Source organism: Eimeria acervulina, genomic scaffold (genome assembly GCF_000499425.1).
Source record: "Eimeria acervulina Houghton genomic scaffold, Eah_scaff44, whole genome shotgun sequence".
Lineage (NCBI taxonomy): Eukaryota > Apicomplexa > Conoidasida > Eucoccidiorida > Eimeriidae > Eimeria > Eimeria acervulina.
In genome coordinates, this window is record NW_013549805.1 from 32,744 (window position 1) to 42,743 (window position 10,000).

At 56.3% G+C, this 10,000-nt stretch overlaps 2 protein-coding genes across 2 annotated transcripts in view; one reads left to right on the forward strand and one right to left on the reverse strand.

Annotated features, from left to right (window-relative positions):
* EAH_00009010 (hypothetical protein, conserved) overlaps positions 1 to 4,610 on the reverse strand; it is a gene marked incomplete at both ends in the record, with an annotated part of 7,299 nt that extends 2,689 nt beyond the window's left edge. Inside the window, one exon of the mRNA XM_013395440.1 lies at positions 1 to 4,610. This exon is cut by the window's left edge and continues 2,689 nt beyond it. Within this exon, the coding sequence (XP_013250894.1) occupies positions 1 to 4,610 (4,610 nt within the window).
* Positions 4,611 to 6,282: 1,672 nt separating this feature from the next.
* EAH_00009020 (hypothetical protein, conserved) lies at positions 6,283 to 9,945 on the forward strand (the record flags this gene model as incomplete). Its single annotated transcript, XM_013395441.1, has 6 exons — positions 6,283 to 6,607; positions 6,830 to 7,636; positions 7,864 to 8,863; positions 9,221 to 9,375; positions 9,628 to 9,727; positions 9,792 to 9,945. The coding sequence occupies 6 exons, from the start codon at positions 6,283 to 6,285 to the stop codon at positions 9,943 to 9,945; spliced, it is 2,541 nt and encodes an 846-aa protein (XP_013250895.1).
* Between the last annotated feature and the right edge of the window lie 55 nt (positions 9,946 to 10,000).

The following is a 10,000-nucleotide window of genomic DNA, read 5'->3' on the forward strand; positions in this document are numbered from 1 at the left end:
GGTGGCTGCTGTGTGGGGAGGGTTGTGGGGTTTATTATTTTGTTTGTTTGCTGCAGCTCTGCTGCAGCAGTGTCACAAATCAAGCACCAGTGATCGCTGCTGCTGCTGCAGCTGCTGCAGCTGCTGCTGCTGCTGCTGCTGCTGCTGCGGGCTTCGATGGGTATCTCCCCGGTGCCAAGCTGTTCATAGGCAACGCTGCCTTCAGTCTGTGGGGCCCAGAATGCAGCTGTCTCCTCCAGGGCATCTATAGGAGACACCGCGCACAAGCAACCCGCCTGGCTGCTGCTGCTGCAGTTGTTGCTGCTGCTGTTGCTGTTGCTGTGGCTGTGGCTGTGGGGAGCAGCTAATTGGCGGCAGCTCGGAGGTATGTCTGGAAGCGCATCACGCTGCAGCAACAGCAAAGGTGGTTGCCGCAGCTGCTGTTGCTGCTGCTGCTGCAACTGTTGCTGCTGCAACTGCAACTGCAACTGTTGTTGTTGTTGCAACTGCTGCTGCAACTGCTGCTGCAGCTGTTGTTGCTGCTGCAGCTGTTGCTGCTGCTGCAGCTGCTGCAGCTGCTGCGGGCAGCCTGAGGCATACAGCAGCAGCAAAGGTCTAGGGCTCAACGTTGTGGGGGTCTCCAGCAGCCACGGGCTCGAAGCAAAGGCCCCACTGGGGAGCTGTGGGGTGTCGGGCAGGCAGCTGCTAGCTAGGGGAGCGGCAGCAGCAACCCAGGAGACATTTTGCTGCTGCTGCAGCAGAAGCTGCTGCTCTTGCTGCTGTTGCTGCTGTGAAGGCACAAGACCAGCTGTCAGCAGCGGAGAGACACAAGCTTTCTCTTTCTCGTGCTTCAGCCCGCCCTCCTCTACTGCCTGCACAGACTGCTGCTGCTGCTGCTGCTGCTGCTGCTGCTGCATGGCTGTTTGTGTCTCCTGGGGTTTGTCATTTTCTTGATGCTGCTGTTTGTGCATGTTGCTGTTTGGGGTTGGGGCTTCCTTTTTATTTGCTGCTGTGCTTGTCTCCGTGTCTGCTGCTGCTGCTGCTGGAGCTGCTGCTTCCCCTTGGACATCTCTGTCTCCTTTTCTTATATCCTGCTGCTGCTGCTGCTGCTGCTGCTGATCTAAGTCAGGTAAGGGGTTGTTGTAAGGGTTAACTTGTACTTGAGCGAGGTGGAGTATCTGGTGCGACTGTTCGTGCTGCTGCTGCTGGTCCTGCTGCTGCTGCTGCTGCTGCTGTTCGTCTTGCTGCAGCAGCACTTGCTGCAGCTTCTTGGGGTGCAGCGTTTGCCCTGTAGGAGTCAGATACAGCAGCTGCTGACGGTGGCGCTGCTCAGGCCCCAAGCAGCAAGAGAGAGAGCGGCCCTTCCACCTTACAGCTTTTTGTCTCTCTTTCTTCTTTGTCCCTTCACCAGGAGACAGCAGCACACCTCCTGCTGCTGCTGCTGCTGCCGCTGCTGCTGCTGCTGTTCCTGCTGCTGATCCTGCTCCTGTTGCTGGTCTTGCTGCTGCTGTATGTGCAACTTCAGCAGCAGACTGCAGACTAACCTCCGAATCCAAACACTCATCCGGACCCTCCTCCTGCTCTTGCTGCTGCTGCTGCTGTTCCTGTTGCTGCTGCTGCTGCTGTGTGGGGTGTTCGCGGCCTGTTGCCTCCCAGGCGAGCTGCTGCTGCTGCTGCTGCTGCGCCCCTTCCGCCTGCCAGCTGGGGTGTCTCTGCAGCTTCTCAGCGGAGACTGTATGACCGCGGGTTCGAGTGAAAGAGGAGGCAGAAGGTTTGTTTACTGCTGCTGCTGCTGCTGCTGCTGCTGCTGCTGCTGGTGCAGCTGAAGCTGCTCTAGCCCTTAGGGCCTTCCCTGTCTCTTTACTGTTTTGCTGCTTCTCTCTCGCCTCCCGCATACCCGTTGCTTCGATGCCCCGCGTAGCAGCAGCAGCAGCAGCAGCAGCAGCAGGGGCGTCTTCTTCTTCCGAAGACTGCTGCGGCTGCAGCAGCAGCAACTGCTGCTGCTGCTGCTGCTGCTGTTGCTTGTGCGTGAGGCCTGCAAGCCTGTCTCCTCCATTTGCATAAAGCAGCTGTCGACGTATACTCTCTACTTGCTTTTCAAGAGACAGTGGCAGCTGAGTTGCGCTCCTGAGTTTATATCTGCCTCTGTCTCCTCGACTGTCTCCTCGGCTGTCTCCTCTGCTGTCTCCTTCGCTGTCTCCTTCGCTGTCTCCTTCGCTGTCTCCTCCTCCTTCCTTTAAAGCCTTTGATACAAAACAGCTGCGTGCCCGTACCCCTCTGGAGGGGCCCCCTAGGGGGCCCCTAACAGACCGGGGGCCCCTAGGGGGGCCCCCTACAGGCTGAAGGCCCCCCATAGGGCCCCCTATAGAACCCCCTATAGAACCCCCTATGGAAGCCCCTATAGAAGCCCCTATAGGGGCCCCTAGGGGACCCCCTAGGGGGCCCCCTAGGGGGCCCCCAGAGTCTGAAGAGACCTCTTCTGAGTTGGTTTCATCTAAGAGGAGAGTAGAGGGGGAGTTGTCTGTCTCCTCTTTGTCTCCTTCGTTTGAGTTCAAAGCCTGAGCCTCCCAGTGCACAAGTGCCTCCTCGTCTTCGTCTTGCTGCTGCTGCTGCTGTTGCTGATGATGCTGCTGCAAGCGGGCCCTGCTGAGGCCCCCATCGAAGCCGCTGCTAAAAGGAGACAGGTCTCCTCGTGTAGGGAGACTCCGCAAGAAGCAGCTCTTTGATCTTCCTTGGGGAGGAGTTGAAGCGGTTCGTTTGCTGCAGCCATCCTCATCTATTTGTTGTTGTTGCTGCTGCTGCTGCTGAAGGGGGAAGGAGCTGCTGCTGAGCTGCAGCTGCAGCTGCTGCAGCGACGGGGAGGATATGTGCGCTGTCTGCGTCCTGAGCCGCATTTGCTGCTGCTGCTGCTGCTGTTTTGTGGTTGCACTGGCTTTAACCCTACGGCCCCCATCTGTCTCCTGCTGTGGCAGCAGCAGCAGCAGTTGCTGCTGCTGTTGCTCCTGCTGCTCCTGCTGCTGCTGCAGCAGCTTGAACAAGGGGTTCTTCTTAGCGGCCTGTGAGTTTAAGGCTGAGACAGTTGCTGTCTCTTCTTTCTCTGCTGCACTCATTTCCTGCTCAAGCGGGGGATTGAAGCGGCTGCCCTTAAATTCAGTTTTGCTGCGGAGACGCGGGGTTGCTGCTGCTGCTGCTGCTGTTGCTGCTGCTGCTGGTTGGGTGCTTCGCTGAGCTAAGCGCGAAGCAGAAGCAGTGAAGGCCCGCTGCCGCAAGGCCGAAGTTGTTTCCTTATCGGTATCGAGCCCCCTTCCTCCCCTCCCAGGCTGCTGCTGCTGCTGCTGCTGCTGCTGCTGCTGCTGGTGAGCAGCAGCCGCTTCATGACCCTTGGTGGTGCTGCGCAGGGCCTCTAGCTCAAGTGCATTCAGCTTAAGTTGTTGCGCGAGTTCGTTTAGCTGCTGCCGCTGCTGCTTGTCTTTCTCTCCCCATGCCTCTTGCTGCGCCTGAAATTGCTGCGCCGTTCGCTCCACCTCTTGCTGCAGCTGCTGCTGCTGCTGCTGCAGCTGCAGCAACGTCTGCAGAAGCTCACGCTTCTCATCCTTCACCCGCAGCAATCGTTCCTTGTAGCGGCTAGCCTTCGCTGTGGTGTCTCTCAGCAGCTTGGCTAGCTCCTGCTGTTGCTGTTGCTGCTGCTGCAGCTGCTGCTGCAGCTGCTGCTGCAGCTGCTGCTGCAGCTGCTGCTGCTGCTTCTGCTGCAGCTGCTGCTGCTGCTTCTGCTGAGTGGTTTGCTGCAGCAGTTCGGCGGCCTCCTGAAGGGCCTCTGGCTGCAGGATAAGGGCACAAGGACGCTCTTGCCAGGTGTCTCCTGTCTCCTCGTGTGTCTGGTTGCTGCTGTTGCTGCTGCTGCTGCTGCTGCTGCCTGCTGGGGCGGCCAGCGGCTTCAACCCACAAACAACGAATTGCGCAGCAGGTGCTGCTGCTGGTTTTGGTGCTGCTGCTGCTGCTTCTGTTCCTGCTGCAGCCGTGCTGAGCCGGAGAAAGCCCCTCAGGGCGGCCGGCGCAGCAGCAGGAGCAGGTGCAGCAGCAGCCGGCGCAGCAGCAGGTGTAGCAGCAGCAGCAGCTGTCTCTACTTCTCCCTGATAGGGCGACAACTCAGCCCCTTGCTGCGGGGGTCCCTGGGGGCCCTGCTGCTGCTCATTAGAATATAGAGAAGAAGGCAGCTTTGATGCGGTGTATGTACAGCTGCTGCTGGCTGCAGAAGCAGCTTCTTGTTCTAAGGAGGAACTGCTGCTGTGCTGCTCAGCAGCATCGCTTGCTGCATGCATTGTTGCTGCTGCTTGCAGCGCAGTGTTCTCTGCTGCTGCTGGTGCATCTGCTGCTGTTGCTGCAGCAGCAGCATTTGGTGGTGGAGGGAAGGCAGAGAAGATCATTGCCTCTTCATCATCGGAGTCTGCAGCAGGCAGCTGCTGCAGCTGCTGCAGCTGCTGCAGCTGCTGCAGCTGCGGCTTGCTCTCTAATTCGCGTTGCAGCTGCAGCACTTCTTCTATTTTCTTTGCATCTGCGTAGGGAGACACCTCAGCTGCGGGGTTTGCTGCTGCTGCGTGCAGGACCCCTTGCTGCTCTTCTTCTTGCTGCATTGACATCGGCTTCGCTGCTGCCTCGCTCTAACTAGCAGCAAACGAAGGCTTACTACAACCTCAACTCTTTTCCTGCCTGGGGAGCTACCTGGCGGGGTACCTGGCTAGCTAGCTGGCTACCTGGCTAGCTAGCCAGCTGGCTACCTGGTTAGCTAGCTGGCTACCTGTCTAGCTAGCTAGTTGGCTACCTGTCTAGCTAGCTAGCTAGCTGGCTACCTGTCTAGCTAGCTAGCTTGCTTGCTACCTGGCTAGCTATCTAGCTAACTAGCTAGCTGGCTCGTTAACGAGCTAGCTGTTCGGGGGAGGGTAACAACTAGGTAGCTAGCTAGTTGGCTAGCTAGCTAGCCAACTAGCTAGCTACACGCGGCTGAGGCACGCGTGCCTCTCTGCCTAGGAGCATGGGCGCCGCGGTGTCTGTACAGGTCCCCACAGCCCGTGGGGGGGTGTGCAGGGTTGCTGCGAAGCAATGACGCTGCCCGCTGCTGCGCAGCTGCTGCTGCTGTTCTTCTAGAGCAGCAGCAGTTTGTTGCTTATCCTGAGGGCTTGTTCTGTCGTGTGTGTGCTGCACCTGCAGCTGCAGCAGCAACAGCAACAGCAGCAGCAGTAGTTGTGTAGTCTCTGTGCATGCATGCGGGAGCTGCAGCAGCTTCTGAGCCGCAGCAAAGCCACAGACACGCCGCTCCTGCCCTCTGTGAAGCAGCAGAAATAAAACTCAAACGCATGCACTCGTTGCTGCTGCAGTGTACAGACACTGCAGGTGTTTGCTGCAGCTAAGCAGCGCGTCTGTAGCAGCCCCGTAGGAGTAGAGTTCCTCTGCGGTCTATTGTTCTAGTATTGTATTTCTTTGCTGATTAAAATAAATTAAAATGAATATATCTATAAATTAAAAACCTTTAATAGACAAAAAGAAAGGACATACTAAGAGAATTATACAAGAGAGAGTGAGGCAGCTGGCCGCACCGCTTGCTGCTGCTGCTGCTGAGAGACTCTGCAACAGCAAACAAGCAGCAGAGAGCTCTTGTTTGTTAATTCGTTTTGTTTTATATCTAATTTTATTTAAAAGTATTTTAAATTTAATTGAATTCAATTAATATATTTAATCGTTTTTATTTCTGCTGTACATACACCCCAGACCGCAGCCCCAGCAAGCGGTAAGACCGCGAGCTGTCTGTACAGCTCAGAGCGTGTTGAGGAGTTTTTAATGATATTTCATAGTTTATTTATTTTATAAAAGATAAAATTTAATTTATTTCTGTTGCATTTGAGCCCTTAAAAAGTAAAACAAACCGCACATCGCTACTTCTCATTGTTTGTCTCTGCTCTTTTTGCTGCCTTTACGCAAACTTCTCTCTAATTTATTACCTTAGAGTTTATTCTTCTCATTTTGCAGGTCCTCTTGTTGAGGTGTACGTACACCCCAAACGGGAAAGGGATTTTATCGCATGCAGACACCCCGTACACGCACTTGGCAGCAGCAACAGCAGCAGCAGCAGCAGCAGCGGTAACAGCAGCAGCAGCAACAGCCAACCGAACAGCAGCACACAGCTGCCAAGTAATAGCAGTAATAAAGGGAGCTTTCGCCGCAGCAGCAGCAGCAGCAACAGCAACAGCAGCAGCAACAGCAGCAGCAAAAGGGTTTGCTGCTGCTGGTAAGACTCCGCTTTCTTAGCTGATGGATGGCGCGAGTGTCTTAGGGATTTTCAATAGGGTGTATAGGCAGCTGGGGATCGGCTGTTCAGGGTCGTGCGTGTGGGGTTTGCTGCTGCTGCTGCTGACGGTTTGCTTGTGGAGTGTCACAGCCTTGCTGCTGCAGCTGCTCTTCCTAGATTCATTTCCTAGGCCTCTCTTCTCTACTCTTGTTCAGAGCTCCTGCCCCGCTGTCTTCTTGCTGCTGCCTGCTGCTGCTGCTCTCCGCAGCAGCAGCGCTTGGAGTGTATGCGGAGATAAGCAGGGCCTCAGGGCCCCCATTTGGCTTGTCGCCTTCGCTGGCTTCCTAGGTACTTGCTGCTCTGCTGCTGCTGCTCTGCTGCTGCTGCTGCTTTGCTGCTGTTGCTACTGATATGCTGCTATTGCTGCTGATTTGCTGCTGTTGCTGTTGCTGCTGATTTGCTGCTGCTGGTGCTGGCTTGCTGCTGCTGCTGCTGATTCGTTATGCTTCTTTCTATTGAAGGTCTTGCGGCTTGTTGCTTTTGTTGCTGCTGCTGTTGCGGTGTCTGCAGCAAAGGATGCGGAGGTGCTCACAGTGGACAGCTGCCTGCGGCTGCTGCAGCAGCAGCGGCAGCGGCAGCAGCAGCAGAAGCAGCAGCAGCAGCAGCAGGCAGGGGGTTTGTTAGCACCTGCGCTGCGGGTAAGACGAAGGCTGCGGCGTCTGCTGCGGCTGCTGCTGCGGCTGTTGCTGCAGCTATTTGGGGGTCGTGCTGCGCGGGGTAGGGTTGCCCCGTCCTCGTCCTCCGCAGCTGCTGCAACAGGTGCTTCTGCTGCTGCTGCTGCTGCTGGCGCAGCAGCAGCAGCAGCAGCAGCAGCAGCATCTCCCCCACCAGCGCTAAGCCCTACTGCGGTTGCGCTCCGACAGCGGCAGCAAGCAGCAGCAGAGACAGCAGAAGGTGAAGAAAATGCACGCAGTGTCTCCTCAAGACATCTCTGCATTAGCCCCACAGGCAGCCTGACAGGTGCCAGCTGTCCGTACACCGCAGGAACAGCAGCAGCAACAGCAGCAACAGCAGCAACAGCAGCAGGTACACCTGCTGCCGCTGCTGCTGCTGTGCGCCCTCCGTCCCCACCTGCAACCAGCCGTCGGCTGCATGCAGCAGATGCACTCAACAGCAGCGGCAACAGCAGCAGCAGCAACAAGTGCAGCAGCAGCCTTGTCGGCGTCGACGCCAGTCACTTGCCTGCAGCAGCAGCAGCAGCAGCAGAGGAGGCGTGGGGTGCTGAGGCTGAGGAGACAGAGAGTCTAGCAGCAAAAGAATTAAAGATAAGAATCAGCAGCTTAAAGAGCACGCTGCCTCTCACTGCTCTCTGGCTGGGTAAGAAGGCGCTGCTGCTGCAGTTGCTGCTGCTGCTGCAGTTGCTGCTGTTGCTGCTGCTGCTGCTGCTGCTGCTACTATAGTTTGGATGTGCGCAGCAGCTTAGGGAGACGCTGGGGGAGAGTTTGATTTATTGTATAGTAGGTGCCTCATGCTGTGTATTTCTGCTGCTTGTGCTGCTGCTGCGTTTGCTGCTGCTGCTGCTGTTGTTGTTGTTGCTGCTGCAGTAGCGCAGCTTGCATACGACGCGAGTCTGACAGCATTAACATTAACATCAAATGCTCTAATTCAAAGCTCGTCTGTCTTTCTTTCATACTTTTTAGCTGTTGTCTTACTTAAACAAATCCCTCAGAAGGCTGTTTGTCTTTGGCTGGTGGTGTTGGCTGGTGGGGTTGCTCTTATCTCCTCTCATGTACCTACACCCCACGAAGCAGCAGCAGCAGCAGCAGCAGCAGCAGCAACAGCAACAGCAATACCAACACCAGCAGCACTAGCAGCAGCACCACCACCTACACCGCTTGATGCAGCACCTCCTGCTCTCCTGCTTCCTGCTGCTACAGAGAGGCTACAACCTCTTGCTCCAGCAGATGCTGCGATGGCGGCACCTGTTCCTGCTGCTGCTGCTGCTGCTGCTGCTGCGGCAAGTGCAGCAGCAGCAGCCACGCCAGCAGAGCCCTCACCTGCTGCTCCAGAACAACTGCAGCAACAGATAACCCCAGAACTCCCTCTCCTCTCCGAAGGCCCGGCAGCAGCAGCAGCAACAGAAGCAGCAGCAACAACAACAACAAAAGCAGCAGCAGCAGCAGCAGCAACAGAAGCAGCAGCAGCAGCAGCTTCAAACCAGCAAACACACGCTCACCAGCTTGAAGGACAGCCAGCTGCAAACGCCTTAAAGGGGCCCCCATGGGAGGGAGGGGCCCCCGAAATGGATGCTGCTGCTGCTGCTGCAGACATGGCTCAGTGGAAACCTACTGCTGCTGCTGTTGCTGCTGCAGCAGGAGACGCTGGACGTGGAGCAGTAGCGGCAGCGCCGATAGCAGCAGGAGACGCAGCAGCAGCAGCAGCAGCAGCAGCAGCAAGAGGAGGAGCAGCAGAAGGCGAGGCATCCGACAGCTTACTGGGGTACCTCCTGGCGCTGCTGGCTGCTGCTGCTTACGCGCTGCACACCACCGCTTTGAAGGCACAGGAGACAGTTGGGGGGAGCCTAGATGTTGATCTTATCTACGGGTGCTGCTGTCTCCTTTGCTGCTGTCTCCTTTGCTGCTGTCTCCTTTGCTGCTGTCTCCTTTGCTGCTGTCTCCTTTGCTGCCATCTATGCTGCTGCAGTCTACTTTGTTCTGCTGTCTCCTTTGCTGTTGTCCCCCTTGCTGCTGTCTGCTTTGTTTGCTGCTTCAGTTGCTGCTGTTGCTTTTGCCCGTTGCAGCTCCAGTTGCTGCTGCTGCTTCAGTTGCTGCTGTTGCTGCAGTATGGATCCTTACTGCGTGTGTGTGAGTGCGCATATGCTGCTGCTACTGGTGTTGCTGCTGCTGCTGCTGCAGTAGGGTTATGCATGATGCTGTGTTGTGTGTGTGTATGTGTGCGTAGGTTGATGGGGCTGTGGGTGCTGCTGCTGCTGCCGCTGCTGACGCTGCTGCTGCACGTGCTGCAGGTGGAGGCGTTCATGTGGCCTGATGCTGTCTCTTGGTTGGTTTTGCTGCTCTGCGGTCTCGTAGGCACTGCCTTCGCAGACCTATGCTGGGGTCAGCCAGCGTTACACTTAGCTAGCTAGCTAGCTAGCTAGCTACGCAGTTTGGTAGCTAGCCTAGCTTCTTGGTTGCCTCGGGGTCGTAGCTAGCTAGCTAGCTAGCTATTACTCCTAGCTAGCTAGCTAGCTAGCTAGCTATTACTTTTAGCTAGCTAGCTAGCTCTGAGTGAGCCTTTGTATATGTATATGGTGTATGTTGGTTGCGTGTATGGGGCTTCTGGCTGCATGCGTTGGGGTGTATGCGCAGGTCGGGCTGTCTTTCTGCTGAACCCAGTGGTGGCGACTGCTGCCTCTAATATTCAAATTCCTATTTCTATGCTTCTTGACGCATTCATCTTCGGACGCAGGTACAGACCCTTACTGCTGCTGCTGCTGCTGCTGCTGTTGCTGTTGTTGTTGCTGCTGCGGTAGCAGGAGCAACGCCAGCAGCAGCAACTACAAGAGTAGCAACAGCAGCAGCAGGAATAGCAGCAGTAGCAGGACTAGTGCAGTAGCGGCAACAGGAGTAGCAGCAGCAGCAGCAGCAGCAGCACGGGTTAGAGTGCTGCAGCAGCACGGGCCCTAAGGACTGTCTTCATTAGTATATTAAAGACGTGCGGTGCACATACACCTCCTCCACC